The sequence below is a fragment of the Microplitis mediator genome, chromosome 4 (genome assembly GCF_029852145.1).
Source record: "Microplitis mediator isolate UGA2020A chromosome 4, iyMicMedi2.1, whole genome shotgun sequence".
NCBI lineage: Eukaryota > Metazoa > Arthropoda > Insecta > Hymenoptera > Braconidae > Microplitis > Microplitis mediator.
In genome coordinates, this window is record NC_079972.1 from 4,349,049 (window position 1) to 4,372,060 (window position 23,012).

At 32.4% G+C, this 23,012-nt stretch overlaps 1 protein-coding gene across 3 annotated transcripts in view; it reads left to right on the plus strand.

Moving 5' to 3' along the window:
- Positions 1–23,012, plus strand: part of LOC130666536 (Bardet-Biedl syndrome 4 protein) — a 234,879-nt gene that overhangs the window by 35,083 nt on the left and 176,784 nt on the right. For all 3 annotated transcript variants that reach the window (XM_057467646.1, XM_057467649.1, XM_057467647.1), the window contains exon 3: positions 2,458–2,600. In XM_057467646.1, the coding sequence (XP_057323629.1) occupies positions 2,458–2,600 (143 nt within the window). The remainder of the gene's footprint in view (positions 1–2,457; positions 2,601–23,012) is intronic.

The window sequence follows — 23,012 nt, forward strand, 5'->3', positions numbered from 1 at the left end:
TTAAGGGCTAAAAAAAATGAATACGACAACACGTTTGGTAAAAGGTTCTACAATGCCAACCACCCTACTGAATTCTGGCAAGCGGTTCGATTGGTCAATTTCAAAAGAAATCAACCCAATAGTATATCACCAACCAGCTGGATCGAGTTTTTCGAGAATATTTATCCGCCCCGTAGACCTGAAACAATCCATTTTATGACCATGTACCCTTGCAATTCTCTGTCTAGCGAAGTCTCTGCTGAAGAACTGCAGAAAAGCTTAAACAATGCCAAGAGCAAAAAATCACCGGGGATAAATGGTATTTCCAATGACTTCTTGAAAGCTCTTTCAGAGAGCTGTAAATTATTCATGCTTACCCTATTTGACAAGATACTAGACACTGGAGATGTACCGGATGACTGGTCGAAAATCGGAATGTGTATGTTAAACAACAAAGGCGACCCAAATGATCCACAAAACTACCGTGGAATCTCAGAAGATACAGGCAATCCAGCTCTCTAAAATTTAGTCTACCGTCACACTCAGCGAAAATCATGTGGATATGCCCGAATCATTTAGCCAAAATCAAAGTGCAACTAAGACTGACCTGTGCTTACGCTATCAACATGACAACAAAGGATGGCACATTTAGGCTTTTACCACACAAAATATGTGCACAATGTCACCTATATAGAGAAGAAACTCTAACTCATATCCTGACAGAATGCCCAGCCTACGAACACCTTCAGCAATGATATTTGCACCACTGAATCCAGGAAGATTTGCATAAAACCAGCCTAATGGCTGTAATAGACAAAGATACGCTAGAGAGCACAAAAGCACTGTACCTATACCAGAGCGAAATTTTCTAGTCGAGAATAGACAGCACGTCCAATTTTAATAAACATAGCTCACATTTATAATGCTTTCTTGATTACTCTATAAAAAATACGCTGTGTGGCTCTCAAAATAATTTTAGTTCATGTTTTGGTATTAGCTGGAATTAAAAAAATGTAATTTGTGATAAAAATTGTAAATTGTATTAAATATGTTAAATTATACCGGATCTCTGTAACGTGCATCAAGGAAAAATTCTATAAACTCACGTAAATTGTAATAAATAAATAAATAAATAATTTGAAGTATATTCATACATTGTAAAATAAAACTACATGAATTTAAAGAATAATTGTTAGTTTGTGAATTCAGAATATTCATATATCTTGGAACAATATTATATTAGATAATAATAACTGAAATACGAATTTTAATAATTACTTTCCTATAAATTTAATTAAGTTTAATTTTGCATGAGAATTTTCCTATGAATTTAAATAACAAAATTTTCATTAAATATTTAATGATTCTACATGTTAAATATGTGCGAAAATAAAATTTAAAAACCACGAAATAAAATTATTATTGTAAAATTTTACACCCATTTTTCCCCGTGAATCACCCAAAACGAGTTATTCCAAGAAATCTATTGATTTCTAAAAATTAAATAAACATAATTAATTGCCAAAAATTTTCACGGGGCCATAACAACGATCATTGGAACTTAACAATTGCCAGTAAACTATTAGTTAGTTAATATATTCAGTATTTTTTGGTAAGCGAAATCATTTGTGTCTCAAATTTGCTCTTAGTTTCTCAGTAAAAGAAATGGTAGTGTTCTCAAAAGCATTTTGTTTCTTAGTGTGTAAGTGTGTATGCGTGCGCGCTTGTTGTCGCGTGTGTGTGTCTGTAAGTGTAGACAATAAGTTGGATCCAGGGGCGGAACTTTTCCATTTTAAAAATGAGATTGTTTAATGTTTAAAAAGTAATACGATTAAATTTAATTGAATCTATAGAATACATTAAATTACATTTATATTCAAATAATAAAAATTAATTATTATGATGTCGTCAAAAATAAATGAATTTATAAAACGTTTTATAGTTGTATCTCTGAAAGTAATGGAAACATTTACTAATCGAAAAAAAATTCATTTCTATGGATATAAATTCCATCAATATACATCACTAAAAAAAAGTTTTTTTAAATTTCTAAATCCGATACTTTGAAAACTGAGCGAGATGTCGAAAGGTTTCATGCCTAAAAGAAGTCCTATTTTGTCAAGTTTTACAAAAGTTGGTAGTCATTTGGTTGCGCTATGAAAACCGTACACGTGGCTGTTATTTAACAAGTACACTTAGTAGTATTAGGCCCGTTATTCACAATCTAATATATTTTATAGTTTAATTCAGTGACAAATATTCTTAGATTTTATCGAGTAAAGACAATATTACATCAGGCAAGATGTGTATAAACAGATCTGGCCATATCTGGTTGTATATAATAAACTGTAAACATTCTATTATGGGTTGCCATCTACTCTCTGAAAGTCAATTTGTGGAGTTCACTAGCAAATTGTAAATATTCAATAATTTTCACCAATTCAATTTTAAAAACTAATTAGATAAATATTATATAAGTTCCAGATAATCTAGTGATTATGAATCGTAATTGGGCGTTGCATCGACATTATATTCGACATCAATATCAAATATCAGCAAGTATGATTCGAAAAGAATTAATACGATCTAATGAGAGGAATGAATATGCTACTTACATAATGGTACGTATTTTTGTTTGGATTAAGTTAGGATACGATTTTTAAAAATAAGTATGAACAAATATTATTTGTTTGATTTAACTAAACATGCCGATTGTATCTCAGTTTACAATCAAATTTAGAAATTATATAATTAATTCAAGGTTAAAATTTTTTAATTAATTTTAATAACGCAAATAACTGTTATATCCCGGCTGTCAAGCAGGGCCCGTTCTCAGCTCACTAGATTATTATACCGACCTATAGTCTATTCCCAAAATAAGGCATCCTAATTACCAACAATTCGAGTACCTCAAGTAGATAATTATAATAACGTAAGAGTATATTATATATCACAAGAATTATTCCATCATTTAAATTGTATAACATAAGATTATCTTTAACATACGTGTATTTTTCATTCAATAATCAAATAATAAACTGACCACCGGATGTACTTAATCCCACGTATGAGAACATTTTTCATTTTAATCTCCAATTATATTCAACTAGATATAATTTAATCATTTTAAATCATACACTGTAAAAAATCATCGGGGTAAGTCCAAACGGTGTAGGTGTTAAAATTATCGGTGTTAAATTTACCCCCGAAAGCGGTATGAAAATAACGCCGCCACCGGTGTAAATATTCTGTACCGGTGTTAAAATAACGCCGGCACCGGTGTAAATATTCTAAGCCGGTGTTAAAATAACGCCGCCGCCGGTGTAGATATTCTTTACCGGTGTTAAAATATTTTACTTTGTGAATATTTTTACTCACTCGATCACTATACTTGTTAAAAAATGATATTTTTTATTAATTTTCATATATAACTGACGTTTTTTGTGTTTTATAATCTTTAAAGTTAATACTCCAAGCGGACGCAATTTACCCCGCTTTTACACCGGTATCACTCCGCTTTTACACCGGTCCCCCGCTTTTACACCGGTTTTACTCCGCTTTTACTCCGGTTACCCCGCTTTAACATCGGTATTTTTAACACCGGTGTATTACTCCTCCTACACCGGTGTAATTTCATTTTTACACCGGGTGGAGTTAAAATGAGTCCATTTTTAACACCGCTCTTTTTACAGGGTAGCTTTATTAATAATAATTTGTAACAAACACAGATGATATGAAAATGGACTTTGACTTTCAATTAAATAACTTTTCTCAGAAATTTACATCAGCCGAGGATTAAATCCCTTCTCACGCTCGACGCATGAGTCTTATGCCCAATCGCCTCGCGCTCATAAGCAATGACGAGTTCAACGACCAATGAGTGTGAACTCGGATCAACAATTTAACCCCGCTTAATAACTCTAATCCCACTATTTTTGTGATTAGAATACTTTATAAAAACTCTCGCTCACAGAGTGGAAGGTCTCTTTCTTCACGTAGACTTTTACACTTAGATTTTGACACTCAGTTTAAAGATACTTACGCCAGTTCTTTGACATCAGAACTTATTAAAACTATCAAGTCCATAGTCATACCTTCTGCAAGTTTAACTATTGAATATATATTTAATTTGTATAATAAGTGTATACTTTCAACTTCTATATTCTATAACTATCATTTGTGAATAAAGTTATTGTTATATCTAAATACAACACCAGTTATTTCGGGTTACCGTGAAGTGATTTGCTGTCGAGAACCCAATACTTGGAAATACTACGAATCTAGCTGAGCTGAACATCAACATCGCGCAGCGAAAACGTAACATAAATTAAAAGCTTTCAGGAATTTCGCAAAGCTTATAAAAGACAATTTTAGACAAATAAAATAATCTACAAAAAAAATTTTAAGATATTTAGTAATGAAACAAATAGTTTCGTTTGAAAAATGAAACAATATTGTAATTTACGATTAATTCAACTTTGACCTAGAATAACTTATGAGAAAGTGAATGCTTAGAAAAATAGTAAGTTACCCACTTTGCAGACCGTTGAATTTATAACATTAAGCAACTTTTTCGACGACGGAGGCATCGGATCCATCCACTCAAGCATCAAGTCACCTACGTGTAATAAATGTTCGTCAATGATAAATTTAAATATGACTCCAAGTAATAAAAATAAATTTAAATGAAAATTTATGCATGTCCCAGGAAAAATAGTCGCTGATTATTAATCAGTAATTATAAACAATACAATCGTGTACCGTGGCCGATTCCTCGGTTTTACGCTACATTTTTCACTTGTACGATCCAGGTCTTCTTGCCGAATAGCATCGATTGTAATCGTTTCTTTTTACGTATGCAGCTTACTCACAATTTTGAATTTTGATTCTAATGAAATATCATCATCGAAAATTGTCATGATCGATAACTCTGGCGATCAATACCATAGATGATTCATGAATCTCGTTTGAATTTAAAATTAGAGTTTATCAACATTTTTACCGATTAAAATCAGAATCTTTCAACAATATGACCAAAATATCTTATGTATCCCAAAATTAAAAAAATACTTGAAACCTACAATTGAAGAATAACAAAAAATTTAGTGTAACTAACTTTTCAGGGCTACGGTTACCCTGTAATTTTTCTGGAAAATAGAGCCGTATAGAATATAAATTATAATTCTTTTTAAATTTTTAAAACATTTAACCACGATAAAAATGGAAAAACCGTGGAATTGACTAGAACTTCGATTATGACCTCGAATAACGTTTGAACCAGTAAAGTTAGCAAAATATCACAGGAAACCTTTCTTGTAGAACGTTAAATTTGCCACAGAAATTTTTATGTGTCGATCTAGTCCGCTTATTAGTTCATGACTCGAAATACTTCAAAGTAGTAACAGAACTTCTCCAATGTTATTTCTACTTGAAACTTCAGCTCTCGTGAGGGCTGGGTTGATTTCAAAATTAAGAGCTGTAATTTGGCACAAATTTTTTTGATATATTCGGAACCTATTTAGGACGATCCCAAAAAAAAATTTGTACATATCATGAATAAGGACCACCCTAATATTTATATATATTAGGGTGTTTTATATTTAGGCGATATTTGTTTTTTTTCTGTCCTACCTGAAAAACTAACAATTTATAGAACAAAAAAAATATTCCCGCTTGAAAAAAATTCTGCATTGTTTTCTAGTTATTTTCATGTTAATGCCAAGCTCCTAAAAAACTAGTGTTCTGATCGATTTTAAGAGCTTGGCATTAAAATAGAAATAACTAGATAACAATGCAGAATTGAAAAGAAATTTATTAGAAATAATTTGTAGGGAATAAAATTGTCTACAAAAAAGAATCTATGGCATTTTAAGACAAGTCCGATAGTTTCGCCGGAAAAGTGAAAAGATCTTGAAATTTACTCTAACTTGACTTCGAGGTCCAATAACTTTTGAACCGATAGATTTATCAAAAAATGATAAAAAACTTTTTTTGTAGAACGTTAAATTGCCTACAACAATGAATGCTGGGCTTATTTGTACAATGAGCTATTGATGAGGTAAAAAATTCCAAACTAAACGATCTTTTTTTCCCATATTATTTAAATGGGAAATAGATTTTTTCGATGCGCTAAGCCCCTAATTGACTTAGAATTTTTTTTTCAAGCAGAAATATTTTTTTTGTTCTATAAATTGTTAGTTTTTCAGGTAGGACTGAAGAAAAAAAAATATCGCCTAAATATGAAACACCCCAATATATATATATATATATATATATATATATATATATATATATATATATATATATATATATATATATATATATATATATAAATATATATATAATTAAAATTATTAAACATTAGAAATAAAAAAAAAATATTTATATAAAAATAGATAATTTATTAATTGTAGTTAAATAAAAAAAAAAATAATAATAATAATAATCATAAAAACATGCGGGAAATTCAAAAGTCAGTTTGCGCGATAGACGCTCACCCTATCGTCGCCTGCCAGTACTACCGGTAAACTCGCCACAGTAGTATAGTAATATATAAGCGGGAAATTCAAACATCAGTTCACGCAAGTGCAGCTATGTAAGCGAAAGCAGCAGCGACGGTTTGAAAAAAGGGTGGTGGTGGAGCGAGCAGCAGAAGCGACGCTCAGAGAAACATGCTGAAGAGGTGGAAGAGCAAGAGTAGTAGCGCGCTTGGAGAAAAGGGCGGTGGAGGAGCGAGCAGCAACAAAGCTCTTGATATGCTAAAGTTATGAAAGGGTATACTGAGAAACAGTCAGTTAGAAGCATAATTAAAATGTAAATAATTAATTAATTCATTTTTCGAAAGATTTATTCTATTATCATAATCATAATAATTATTGTTTATGAAAATTCTAACTGTAACAACAGTTTTTATTTTTTAATTCTATTTTATTTGAATTAATCTTTTCATTTTGAATTTAATCCTTAAATTTTTATCAATACTTTAATAATATAAAATACTCAAAACATAAAAAATATTCAAAACATATAAAAAATCTCAAAACTTGAGTGATAAAATTAAAAATAATGTTGGAAAAACTTGAAACTTTTACGATAAATAAATGAATCAAAATTTTTTGAATTTTTTAAATTACAAATCTTCATCTATACTTGCATCGTTAGCTTCATATTTTTTTAGTTGTCCTTTCAACTGGAAAATCTCTTTTTGCAATTCCTGAATTTTCGAGTCGGGATCTTGACAAGATGGTATACCAGTGACTTCGTCTTCTTCAAAAAGGGGTTCTAATTCAATTTCATGATCGGCTTCAGGATCAACATTATCGTTTCTCATACGATTCAAGAGATGAAATTGTCGATTTCTGATCTCACGTAACCTCCTCTCTTCTTCTTGGTCTCGCACATAATTTATGTTACCATTTGCAATGTTTTCATCATCATCATCCATGTCAAGGATAATTGTATCAGCATCATCATCGGTATCCATGTCGTAATCAACTGCAACCATTTCGAGTTCACGATTCACCCAATTCCCAACGTTCAAGAAATTTGGGCTAAAACGATAACGGCCTTCTGTCAGAATTTCATCCCCTGGAATCGCAAACTACCAGCAGAAGCGCTGGTTTAATATATGCAATATAGTGGTTACGCCAGCAACTGTGATAATGGGTCCGAACTAATATTCTCTATCTTCATGAGTGTACGGTTCCAATTGGTTCCATATCATATTTATTAATTTGTGAGGTGTATAATTTTCATCCCATGTTGTAGGAATGACATAACAATACGTCAGTAGATTACCCACCTGAGAAAAAAAATATATAATGTATTGGTAAAATTTAAAAAAATAAATAAAATTATTTTTAAAAAATACATGATATTTTACTTTTAGTAAATTCAATGCTATTTTTCAACTAATAATTTAAAATAATAATAATATTATTATTATTATAAAATTATTCTCACCTTAATAGTTTTTAATTATAACTTGTTAATGGATAACATAGTTATCAAAAAAAAAATTCAACTATTGTTGTTGTTATTTGAGGTTGATGGAATTATTAAAATTTTTTTTTTTACTGCTGTTGATGATTATATGTTGTGGATAATGATTGAAGAAAATGTATCCTATGAAAAAAAAAAGTAGTAAATAAATAATAAATAACAAATTAATAAGTGGACATGTAAAATATTAACTTAAAACTACATTAAATATTTAGTTTGCTGGATCGGGATGGTGAAAGAAATAAAAATTCACTTTTCAATGTATTGTCCATATTTAATAAAAATAAATCACAGATAATAGCAAGAGTACAAGAGTCGATCACGAGTTTATATCGGAGCACTTCTTAAACATTATTCGAGTGTATTTGAGTTGAATTTAGTTAATATAAATTGCATGGCACCGTACACATGAACATTATATTATATACATATAGAGCGTAGTTGAAGATCGAGTTTGTTGAGTTTAATAGAATATGAGTTTTGTAATTTTACACGGCACCATACACGTGCACTAATAAATTACATAGAGCGCAGTAACGAATAAATTATTGACAATTAAGAATTACAACTATCACAATATTTCGAATATAAATTAAGTCACACTTAATTTTAATGCGCGACATAGAGTACGAGTAAGAGCCGAGTATAAGTAAGATGCATAGCGAGCCGAGTCTGAACGTATAATAATTACTTTGCAGTCACAAATAAAATTTGATATTGATTTTGAGATTAAGTATGACTGGATGACTGAATGATGACGTCAGTCACACCAGTTGACATTGAGTACGAGTAAATAATTAAGCAATGAGTAATAAAGTAAATTGTAAATTGAAATAATTGTTTGTGGCTGCAAAGTCACGTGATGGCGAGTATGTGAATGAATATAGCCCGCACGTTAGTTTAACACGCGGTCACCACAGCAATGAGCACAGAGTTTATATATGAAAAACCGGATATACTTGAAGAATATAGATGATAACAAATACATGGAGCAAGTGGTAAGAGTGCGAGCTTGGCAATTGGGCGAGTGAGAGCACCAGTGGCTGTTTGAATGGTTACCACTCGAGTGAGGTTGTCCTTCCCTGGATGGAGTGCAGTCACTTTCGCGAGTGGCCATCGAGTTGGTGGAGTTCGTTCATCAGTGAGAAGGACTAGTGAGCCGAGTTTGATGTCATTGCGAGCATGATGCCACTTGGTTCGAGCCAGATGAGGTTGAATATAGCTGGTGGACCAGTGATTCCAAAAATGCTGGACACGTTGCTGAATGAACTGCCAGCGAGAGAGTCTTGATACTTCTGTATCCATGAGTGAAGGTTCAGGGATCGCAACGATTGGTCTCCCAATGAGAAAATGACCTGGAGTGAGCGATGAAGGATCCTGAGGATCGTCGGATAGAACCTCCAATGGTCTCGAGTTCAAAATCCCCTCCACTTGCGTTAAAAAAGTCGTAAGTTCTTCAAACGTGAAGGCTGATTCTCCGAGTGTGCGAATCAGGTGGTGTTTCACCGATTTCACTGCGGCTTCCCATTTACCACTCATATGGGGAGCAGCAGGGGGATTGAAGTGCCATGTGATTTGATGCACAGTGGCCCAATCGAGTAGAGCATGAGATTCTTGAGTGCCTTGAGTGAAGAGCCGCTTGAGTTCAGAGTACGCGCCTTGGAATGTCGTTCCACAGTCGCTGTAGAGTGCTGTACATATCCCTCGACGGTGAATAAACCGTCGGAGAGCTGCTATAAATCCTGATGATGAGTAGTCGCTGACAAGGTCGACGTGAACTGCTGATGTGGTCAGACAGACAAACACACAGATCCAGCCCTTGTATATCCTGGATCCTCGACCTTTCCATGATTTGATTGATACTGGACCAGCGTAATCGACTCCAGTGTAAGAAAATGGTGGCACTGGGGTGACACGTTGAGTTGGGAGTTGTCCCATTGATTGCTGAGCCCGAACACCTCGATGACGAGCACAGACGAGACATTTGAGTATGTGTGAACGTACTGGTTGACGTCCACCAATGATCCAGTATCGGAGTCGAGTATGAGCGAGTGTGAGTTGAGTACCACCATGCATGGTACGCTGATGGGCATCAGAGATGACGAGTCGAGTCAGAGCAGCATCACGAGGTAGAATTAAATTGACTCGTCGAAGATGTTAATGAGTAATTTTGGCCCGGTATGCATGATGTCGTTGAGTGAGAGTCCTGAACTGGTTGGTTTTGAGCCGTTGAAGACCACACGGATCTTGAAGTTGTTGTTGTCTTCTTTCAGTACCCCATGGTGGGGTAGGAAATATTGAATTGATCATGTAGATGATGCCGCAGGCACCATATGCTTGAGTTCAAGATATTCTGCCATGAAATTCATGTAGAGTGTTTTGAGCCGAGCATCATGATCAAGACGTCGCATGAGGTGTTGTAAGCAGCGACGAGCTGCTGTGTATGAGTTCCCCAGCTGTTGCGGGTCTGATATCAATGGCAGTCTGACGATGTATCTGCCAGAGCTGTCTCGAGTGTGAGTGTCCCGGAAGTGAGCTTCACAAGCCTCTTCTTCGGGAGTTAATGAGCGTAGTTGAGTTGGACTGACCTCTTCTTGGAGCCAGAATCGAGTTAGTAAGTCTTGACGATCTCGATCATGATGATTGGAGACAGCATGATGAATTCTCAGTGGTTTGTTGAGCCGAGCTTGGACTGGACCAATGAGAATCCAGCCAAAAATTGTATTTTGGGGGAGTAATCCAGGAGATTTGCATTTGATGATCTCGCCAGTGATGACCTGGCCGTAGTAATCAGCTCCAAGGATGACATCCATTGGGCCTGGAGTCCCAAGGTCTGGATCTGCGAGTGTGAGGTGCGAGTACTGTGCCAAGTCAGTATTTAGGACTTGATTAGATGGTAATCGAGCAGTTAAACCACTGAGGATGTGAGCCTTTATCGTGAGTTATTGATCCGAGTGGTATGAGCGCAGAGTGAGAGTTGCACATCCCCTGGTATGGCCAGCTTTAGCTGCACCTATCCCTAGGATGGTAAGGTGTGATCGAGCACGAGAAATATTGAGCATTCTTACCAATGAATCTGAAACAAAGGATATCTCAGAACCGGTATCTAAGAAAATGCGTATTGGATGAGTACTTAACTTGGTCACTACGTAGACTTGACAAGTCGCGAGTAACGTAGCGTAATGATGAGTTTGAGTACAACCAGTTGTTGAGTTCCAAGTAGGCGAGTGATGAGTAAGAGTGCTGTGATCATGAGTATTTTGAGCTTGAGTGTGGACAAGAGTGTTGTTTGAGTGCGGTGAGCTTGTAGTAGGCGAGTGCGAGTGAGTGTCGAGTGCTTGAGTGTCGTGCGGAAGCGCAAATCCTTATTGAGTTTGAGCAGGAGCACTTTGTCTCATGGACGACGATGCTTGGAGTGAGTGGGAGTTGGAGCGTCCGTCTTAGAAACTCCCTCCCCTGTCGATTTCTTTCCATCACAATTGAAGAATATGGTGAATTGATTATAAGATTAGAGTTTATAGAGTATAGGAGCACGAGTTTAGTCTGTGATCACTTTTACGCGGTTTCCACCATCCGATCCGGCTCGAAGGACCATAATGTAAAATATTAACTTAAAACTACATTAAATATTTAGTTTGCTGGATCGGGATGGTGAAAGAAATAAAAATTCACTTTTCAATGTATTGTCCATATTTAATAAAAATAAATCACAGATAATAGCAAGAGTACAAGAGTCGATCACGAGTTTATATCGGAGCACTTCTTAAACATTATTCGAGTGTATTTGAGATGAATTTAGTTAATATAAATTGCATGGCACCGTACACATGAACATTATATTATATACATATAGAGCGTAGTTGAAGATCGAGTTTGTTGAGTTTAATAGAATATGAGTTTTGTAATTTTACACGGCACCATACACGTGAACTAATAAATTACATAGAGCGCAGTAACGAATAAATTATTGACAATTAAGAATTACAACTATCACAATATTTCGAATATAAATTAAGTCACACTTAATTTTAATGCGCGACATAGAGTACGAGTAAGAGCCGAGTATAAGTAAGATGCATAGCGAGCCGAGTCTGAACGTATAATAATTACTTTGCAGTCACAAATAAAATTTGATATTGATTTTGAGATTAAGTATGACTGGATGACTGAATGATGACGTCAGTCACACCAGTTGACATCGAGTACGAGTAAATAATTAAGCAATGAGTAATAAAGTAAATTGTAAATTGAAATAATTGTTTGTGGCTGCAAAGTCACGTGATGGCGAGTATGTGAATGAATATAGCCCGCACGTTAGTTTAACACGCGGTCACCACAGCAATGAGCACAGAGTTTATATATGAAAAACCGGATATACTTGAAGAATATAGATGATAACAAATACATGGTGTATCAGCGAGTTACAATTAGAATGATGTACTTGATAGTGTAGAGTAATTAACACGATGTAATTGAATTACAATAAAAACTGGTAGCACGTGGTGTTCTATCACAAGTGTTGTAGAGTAATGCCAGTTGCCGCGTAGCTGGCTATCGAGTTGAAATTCCGAGTATCAGAGGGCACGTCGATAGCAGCACCTCTGGTATAGTAGAGCGTAGAGTTGTCAAGTGTTCTGGCGCGAACATTTGAAATTTACGCAACAGGACATATGAATGAGTTTCTGTATTAATAAATAAATCATATATTTGGTATAGAAGTTTGAGAAAAAATATCATGAAAGAGTTGTGGCGTCTATGGATATGACGAACACAATTAAAATAGTAATTATTAAATTTAAGTTACTAAAAATTGATTATTTTTACTATATAATAATTATTATTTTAATTTACACAATTATGAAACAAAATAAAATAATTCAAACTATTCTTTAAATAAATATATTTATAGGTTCACCACATGCATAGACGCCACAACTCTTTCATGATATTTTTTCTCAAACTTCTATACCAAATATATGATTTATTTATTAATACACAAACTCATTCATATGTCCACTTATTAATTTATTATTTATTATTCATTAATCATTAAACCATATCTATAAAAATACTTACAATGTTAACTGAAAATGTACGACACTTTTGACGCTTGTCTAGACATATATTAGATTTAAGTCTTGAGAGATTTTTATCTTCTCAAGTAAAAAATTTTTTTGTTGTGGTAAAAATCAACCAATCAAAACACTTGTTACATAAAAGATGGAACCTGATTGGTTCGCTTTTAAATGGCGCGCTTGTAGACTTCAGCACGTGCACTTTGGTTAAAAAATGTTTATGAATATTTGTCGATATAAATTATATTAAAATATTATGTTAGACACTTCTCTTGACGATTATAAATATTATTCGTAATCAATCATTTTATTTATATCACATAAAATTGATTTAGAAAAATAATTTGTGGGGAATAACTGCCATCTCGCGGGATAAACTCGATAACACAGATTGATACATCCATACTATTGTCAATTCCGTATGCAGTGAATGCATAATGGCGGTCTAATAACTGTCACCTTGTGAAATAAACCAGCTACTGAGATTGATATTAATTCTATACATCTCTATGTTTTTGAATCATAATGAAAAAAATTAATTAATAATAAAAAAATGATATACTTACCTGATAACTATATATTTTTCAAATCAATGAAACAGTCGCACACTTTTGAACAAAATCTTTTTTTTTTTTAATTCAAATAATTTTTAACTTATAAAAATCACTTATTAAAATTTAAAATTAATTAACTATTTAATACCTTAAAATATTATATATAATTATTTTCCAAGTAACTTTATACTATTTTATAATAATTAAATTTAAATTAGTTAAGTTTGAAAGAAAAAATAGTCAGAAATAAAAATTATTTAAGTTGAAAAAAAAAAAGTCAGAAATAAATTTTTTTTTTTAATTCTATTCAATTATTTAAAAACCAATTTTTCATCAATTTTACATTTTGTAAAGCACATAGATATTCATCATTCAATTTACAATGATAATTACAGAAATTACAATCGAAAAATTTATTATTTTTGAGGGTGGGACATTTAAAATCTTCCAAATCGATGACAACTTTATCTTATCCAACTAGATCTTGTACCTATAAATTTTTTTCACCACCTTTGACATAAATGTACTTGTAATTACTTGTCACATGATCAAAAACTTCATGTAGTTTAGAATATGGTGTCTTTCCAGCATTCCAGGTGATCCCATCGTGATTATATATGATCCAGGTGTTTTGACGTTTACATTGATGTGGTAGCAATTCCCAATCATATGGTGGTTGAAATAGTGTACATGATAACTCTTCAAGTCCTTCGATCTCATGTTGAATCGTAATTGTAGCAAGTTCTTTCACGATAAATTGATTATCGGATCCTTTGAATCCTTGCACATCTAGTATCATTTCCATTTTTATAGCTTGTATCTCAGCAACAGTCAGAGAGCAACTGAAGAATTAATACAGCTCAGCTATTTTTTATTTTATTATTCTCCCCACCACACTATTTTTAATTAATAATCTTCAATTTCATTGGCTAAAAAATATTCTTTGTTTAAGATAACTGCGTAGTAGAATGTTTATTTCTAACTGTGTAGTAGAATTTTTATTTTTAGATGATGACTAATCCAGTTCCGAGAAAAAAACTTTCCATTGTTATTTCAATTTTTAACTGCGTAGTAGAATGTTTATTTTTAGATTATGACTCATCCAGTTCCTAGAAAAAAACTTTCCATTATTATTTTGATTTTTGACTGCGCAGTAGAATAGTTATTTTTAGAACATGACTCACTCAATTCTATTTTTAGATCATAACGTCATCTAGTTCAATTTTTAACTGCGTAGTAGATGACGTCAAACTTTCCGTCGCGCCACCTAGATCTTAGGTTATGTTGATGCAATCTAGGGAATTTTTGCCATTTTCTAAGGGATTCTTTCCAGTTTCTGGGGATTTTATTTTATAAGGTTGGTACTTTTGAGAACTATGTAATTTTTTACTGCGCAGTTGATGAGTCGCGCCCCACCTATAAATGCAACGCACGAGAGCATACTTCATTAAAAAGAAGTACAAGTCTCGCAGTGAAGTACATAACTCCGTGTATTCACTCTGTCGATTGTGTGTGAAATTCTTTGTGATTTAAAGTTATTCTGATTTTTAATAATCAATATTTCAAGTGATATTTTTTACCCAACTTTCATGCTTAAACGATTTTTGTGGTAAAAAATTTGTTAGTAAGTGATAGAATATCTCTGTGCTAGAGAAAATTATTATTTTTATAATAATTTTTATAAACAATTGTGAATAAAAATTTTGATTCTTTCTGTGCTAACGAACTGTTTAGACTTAAAACAGTTATTTTGTGCATTCAAAAACTTTTGTTATGTCCAAAATGGTAGCTTGTACCGTAATATTTTGGACAAGTTAATATTATTATTATTTTTGCCCCTAGTCTTTCGACCAATAGACCGGGATTACACTGAGTGTAATTATCTGGGAGGTGTGTTCAAAATAAAAGATGTTTGATGTACAAATTAAATTACTATATATTCTAAAAATATTTCAACGATATGAATACAATATTCGAAATTAAAATTATAATTAGGTGGCTAATTAGCCAACACTAATTGTATAAACAGAAAAATGGTTATTAATTCAGAATTATATCGAGGACATAAGGTAGCGAGCCACCTACACTTACTCGTATGATTTGAATTTTACAATGAAATATTACTATTAGGAGTTTCATTTATTATCGGTGACAACCAGTAATTTTAAACGTGAAAATAATTTCTTTGTTTATGTCACGAGTTATCGGTGAATTGTAAATTCAATTGTCTTATATTATAAATTAAATTTACGATACCTGTAGTCGCAGCAACTGGATATTCGTACGATCGTAGTTTTCACTGACTCTAGGTATTAACAATTTTTTTTAACAGTTAAATTTAAACTTCTAAAACCTTTAAATTTAAGAAAATTTGTAATAATGTAAGTGTGCGGACACTTGTATTATATGGACTAGTACGGAACTAGTAATAAAGCGCTAAAAAAACTAAACTAGTACGGAACTAGTGTAAAAGCGTGAGGACGCTGTATAAAAAAAAACACTGGACTGTTTGACCCGAACTGATGGAAAAGAGAGTGATTGATGTGCGACAGCACTTTTTATAATTTTTCATTGAGTCCTATTTGGTCTATTTTTTGGGGGAAATCTGTGTCCAATCGGGACGCAGTTCCCTTGGGTTCTTCCCCTTTCTCTAAGATTTCCGCACTGATCTCAATACTAACTGGATAGCTGATTCTATAGTCCGCCATTGTCACCTATCTGTGCATACAGTAGCGCCTTCAAATAGTTGTCAGAGAACTAAATCGTAACCAACTGCGCTTGCGCGCCCATAATTTTTAACATGGTGATTAGCCGTAAGTTTTCACTTGGTCAAAAAAGCATTTCAGTTACATTACGGCAATCTCATAGAGTAAACGTATTTCTGTAAAAATATCCATTAACACGTTCACCGCAACAAAGTTATTTTGATTTCATTTAATTACATTGCGAATAGTTACCCGAGTCGAAATATGAATTGTGATTCCAACGTCTCGAGCGTTTCAAGTGTAAATCCAACTTTACATTTGCAACGTCCAAGACGTAGGAGTTACGTTTGTAACGCTCGAGACGTTGGAATCACACTTCATATTTCGACTCGAGTAATTATTTATTTTAGTAATTTTAGCATTTCTCAATAAATTTATCAAGTTTTGTTTTTTTCGATATATAGGGGAGGGTGGGGTAAAGTGGGCCCCCCGAAAATTTGAGAGCAAAGTGAGCACCCTAAAATTTTTTACGAACGAGGCTCATAATAAGTCACCTTTACTTTTTTACGACTATTCATTTATTACTTCTTAGCTTATTTATGGCTTACCCATTTTTGCCCACTTTGCTCCATATTTTAAAATTCGTAATTTATTATGAACACAGCTTATTCATAACATTTTTAAAGTGAAGAATTTTAAAAAAATAAAACGAGCAATAAATTTGTCTCGTACATTTTTTTAGATGGGGGCCCACTTTGCCCCTCAATTTTTTCCACTAAACGGTACAAATTAAATATTTTGATCATCATTAAGCATTACTCATAAAAAATCTTTCACTATTTAACATTATTCTAACATTATTATTACAAAAATCTACAAATTTCACAATAAATATCAATTTATTTTCGCTCAATTGATAATTTCTAAACAATTAATTTGTATGTCTGGAAATATTATCATTGTGATATTTAACGATAGAAATTATATAAAAAAGTTTGCTCTTTATATGTTATAATTATTTTCTCAACATAAGCTGAATTAATTGAATTTACTACTCTATTAGTACTATATAATATACTATACAATTTAACAATATATAATATGCTAATTACATTTGCTACTCTTTCAACAATTATTTTTATTTACTTTAGCCGATAATTACTCGAGTAAAATAACTTTCCACCCCTGATGAAACAAAATGATTAAAAATGATTTCACACGTTAAATGTCCATAAGAGACAGGATTAGAAATGATTTGAAGGATTAAAAAGTATTTAAAATGATTAAAAAACAAATCATTTTAAATCATTTTTAATCATTTTGTTTAATCAGGGACACTTCAAAGTAACATTCTCGTAATTTAAGTTCCCCAATGTGTCCTTTTTTATTTAACGCATGCGCTCTTATATTCATATTAGTTCCCTGACAACTATTTTGCGGCGCTGGCTTCGCTCCAGACAAGGCCTATTTTTTCGAAATTCTTCCATATGTATCAGCTATCCAGTTAGTATAGAGATCAGTGGATTTCCGTTAAGGAAGTGGAAAAGACACACCCCGATGCAGGCCTATGTGCGTGCGCACCCACACATACACCCGCATGTACAATATTTTATTTATAACGATATATTTTAAATTTAAATATTTAAATTTATTTATACTTATTGTTTAAATTTATTTATTATACTTCGTAATGATGATTTGTCAACTTGAAATATTAATTTTAATTAACATTATATTTTTTTTCTCTTTGATTGGCGTTGAGCCTATTATTTTATTTATTGTTATAAATTTTCCACTATTTTTGTTAATCAATGAAATCCTAACTTAAATTTAAAATAGGTGGCTAGCAGCCGACTCTATTTATAATATTACGAAGCAAAAATTATTACGATTAAAAAAAGAAAACTATTATTAGGTGGCTGTTCAGCCGACTCTAATTTACGATACTTAAAAATTATAATAGTATTACGTTTAAAAATGATTATTTGATTATTAGTTATTCTTTTAATATTTGAGTCTAAGAAATATTATGTTTTTAGAAATTATTTATTTGGTTATTAAATATTTTTTTGAGAATTTCATCATTTGAATATTGCGGTTTAAAAATTATTTGTTCGATTGTTATTTATTCTTTTAAATTGTTTATTTGAATGTTTTTTTGTTTAAGAAGTATTTGAATATTTTCTATTTGCTTTAGATTATTGAATTTATTTTAATGACTATTTCGTCATCAAATTTTAATTTTCTATTTGTTTTATGATGCCAAGAGGTTTCGACAAAAGTGCACTCAAAGAGAAAGTGAGGGATTAAGATTATTTTTGCTTGCGACTACAAATATATTCCACGTACACTTTTTTCGAAAAATATTTTTGGTTTTCTACGAAGTGTTTTCAGCTGGCCTTTGGGCCTTTACAATTGCCCGAGGGGTCATTAAAATTACATTTAGGTGTTTGCTCTAGCATTTCAAAAAAATGTCAAAGCAAACAAGCCTAAATCCCTTAAAAGCATTTTACATTCGTCATGTCTTATCACTAAATATTATCGAAACATAAAATTGACAATAGAAAAAAATGAAATCTGGTCGTCGGCTCAATTTTAATAAATAAAACGGAAATTATGAATAAAATATAACGTTCAGCATTTAGCTGGACGTAACACTTTAAACAGAAAAAACTTTCTGAAAAATTTTTTTTAATTGTGAGTGATTTATTTTATATCAAAAATATTTTTTTAATCGTGTCCACAATTCATTTCTGTGTTAAAGAACTGTTTAGACTTCAAACAGTTATTTTGTGCATTCAAAAACTTTAAACAGAAAAAACTTTCTTTAAAATTTTTTTTTAATTGTGAGTGATTTATTTTGTATCAATAATATTTTTTTAATCGTGTTCATAATTTATTTATGTGTTAAAGAACTGTTTAGACTTCAAACAGTAAATTAGTGATTGAATAAAAAACAATTCTATCAAAAATGGCACAAAATGATTTTATTGTGGCGCTTCAGCGTTCAGTAGATTCAATAATTAAATCATTTAATGATTTACACGATCAGTCATTAGCTGAAGAACATTGTCAGAAGTGTTATCAAGTGTGCAGTGATAAATTAATTACTTCAACGAGATCTTGCTAGATCCTAACATAAATGTTCAAGTCAGGAGAAGTGTACAAGCAAATATTGTACTTTTATACTGGTATGCTGATCAATTTGCAAAATTGAGTGGTGACGTAACTGGTGGTGATTTGCGTGCAAACCGACGTCTCGTCAAGTGGCAAGATCTTGAAAATGCATTCTCAAATAATATCAGATCAGGATGTGTGGTGAATCAAGCCCATACAGATCTTCGTACTTATCTTGATGATGCTCAAGATCTTATAATTGAAAAAGTTGAGAATATGCTCAGAGATCTTGCTGGGCTTAAAGTAAATGTTGAATTGATTTGCAAATTTAGAAATGTAAAAGCCGAAAATCTCATTGAAGAAACAAAGACATTCAACACCAAGAGCCGAGAAATTTTACATGCAACATCTCTTGCTACTTGGTATAAAGATCATGTCAATGATAAATTATTGAAGAAAGTTGAGGAATTCAATCAAAAAGACTCTGGGTGGAGTTTAACTGAAATCCACAGTTTGATAATTACAATGTCGAGATATGCGCCTCTTCAAGCTGGAGATTCAACGTTTGTGAAGCTACCCAAGGACATCCAGACGAAAAAAGCAGTATTAAATATTCAGAATTCTGATGAACACTGTTTTTTATGGAGCTTTGTAGCGGCATTACATCCTACTACTAAAGGACATCCTGAGAGAAAAACATCATATCTACACTTTAGTTCTATATTAAAATATGAAGGTATTGAGACAATGTGAATTGTCTTTCATCACTCTCAGCCTTGCGGTTCCCGCTTTGATCCGTCTCGTTGCCGTCTGACGTTGATGTCATAGTGCCGTGGTCACATGACAGCTCGTCACGTCGACGCATGTCTGTCTGAAGGAAGTGGGGACAGAGTCAGGAGGCTAGCCCTATGCCCAAAATTTATCGGTCACCACTTCGATCCTGGATCAATTAGTGTTCAGACGTCTCTATTATTTAGTATCGATTATTAATCAGGCAATCTACTTGCAATATTAGCGTACTTCATATTCTGTAAAATTTATGTTTCGTTCTGGCAATTAACTTGCAAAAATAGTACCTTTTGTATGGTTTATTAGTTCTTAGTTATAATTAAATTTAAGCATATAAAATATTATACGTTACCGGCGACCTATTCGCGGTAATATTATTAAATTAAATAATAAAATCAGTGTGATAAGGATTCATTCCACGTGGTCACTACTGCGTATCCTGCGTGCCAGCCAGGACCACGATTCTTCTGTATTCTGCGTGAACTCTTATTGTAAGTAATTGAATTTATTATAATTGGCAATAAACTTGCACATTGTCCTAATAATTTCCTCATTGTATTCATCACCTTATTCTATCCCTATTTTACTATACTGGTGAGATTATTTGATACGATAAATTACTATTAATTAAGTTAGAAATAATAAGTAAGTTAGCTGTGAGAAAGCAGCACAAAAATTATCAGCCGTGAGGTAAGTTGATAAGCTTTTTTATATACGTTGCCGAGTTTGAATAAGTGCGGGTCTTTGCTTTGCAAGAACCCCAGCCCACTGCTCTGTCCAGCATAAGAATAAAATTTGTTAGAGGCCAGCCTAAGCCAGGGTTCAACCCGCGAATTCTGGTGGCTGCTGGTAAAAATCGCGAGGATAATAAGCGATTTGTCTCAGTATAAAATTTCCAATCACTTTAAATGATATCCCAAAATTTGAAAAATTAAATAATTTATCAATTAATGTGTATGGGATCGAGTCAGAATTCTGCAATAAAAAATCCGAAAGAAGTATAATAATTCCTTTGTATCTAAGTAAGCTCATAAAGTCTGACAAAAAAGTTATTCATCTCTTAATGGTACAGCAAAATATTAAATTAAATACATCTGATTTTGATATTAAAAATTTTCAACCTAAATTTCACTTTACTTTAATCAAAGATCTGTCACGATTAGTTAAATCTCAAATTTCCATGGCAAAATGTAAATTATTCTTCTGTGATAGATGCTTAAATCATTTCAAATATGATTATTCATATGAAAATCACGAAGCTGATTGTTTTAAAATGAATAAAGTCCATATGACATTTCCAAAAGAGAAAGACCAAATTTCAAAATTCAAAAACTACCAATATAAAGACACGGTACCTTTTGTTGTATATGCTGACTTGGAATATACACTAGAAAAGACCCAAGGAGATGATGAAACTCAGAAGCATGTTCCACACAGTGTATTATTTCATCAGCATTGCAGTTATAATAATAAATTATCTAAATTTGAATTAAATCGTTCAAAATTTTGTATTGGGTGGTTTATTTTAAAGTTTGAAAAATTAGCGATTGAATACGAAGGATATTTGAAAAATCCTGTACCAATGAAGCCGCTTACTAAACAACAGCAAGAGACACATGATCAGGCAACTGTTTGTCATATTTGTGAAAAAGCGATCACTACAAATACTGATAAGTGTTATGATCATTGTCATTTCACCGGAAATTATCGCGGTCCAGCTCACATATCTTGTAATGTCAATTATCCCAAGTCTCGTGTTATTCCCATAGTCTTTCACAATTTATCCGGTTATGATTCACATTTTTTTATTAAAAGTTTAGCTACATTAATTAAAGGTGATGTAACTCTACTACCAATTAATAAAGAAAAATATATATCTTTTACAAAATCGATTGAAAATACTTCAGTAATATTACGTTTCATAGACTCATTCAGATTTATGGCATCTAGCCTTGAAAAATTAGCTTCAAATCTTGGTGATGATTAAAAGCTTATAACGAAACTTCACTATCCCGATCCAGATGAATTTAAATTAGTTACCCGTAAAGGTATATTTCCATATGAGTATATATCCAGTATTGATAAGCTTAATGACAAACAATTGCCTGATCAAGTATCATTTTTTTCAAAATTAACGAATGAAAGTGTCTCTGATGAAGATTAATTTTTTGCTCAGCTAGTCTGGAACAAATTTAACATCAACAAACTAGGAGAGTACTCGGATTTATATCTTAAAACTGATGTACTTCTTTTAGCAGACGTCTTTGAAAATTTTAGACAAAGCTGATTCAAAACTTATAATCTAGATCCATTACATTACTATACTGCTCCTGATCTGTCTAATGATGCTATGTTGAAATATACTGGTGTGGAACTTTAGCTTTTCACCGATCCTGAAATGGTACTTTTCATTGAGAAAGGAATCAGAGGTGGGTTATCTCAGTGTACAAACCGACATGCTGCTGCTAATAATCGGTACATGGGTGAGGACTTTGATCCAAGCAAAGCTGAATTATATTTAATGTATTATGATGTAAATAATTTATACGGTGCAGCAATGAGTATGTCACTGCCAACAGGTTCATTTGAGTGGGTGGAAAATGTAGATGATGTAAATAAATTTGTAAATGATAATGATGATAGTGTAGGCTTTATATTAGAAGTAGATTTAAGTTATCCAGAGGAGTTACATGAGCTTCACAAAGACTTGCCCTTGTGCCCTGAGCACTTTGTTCCGCTAGGATCTAAACACTCTAAATTATCAACAACTTTGTATGATAAAAAAAATTATT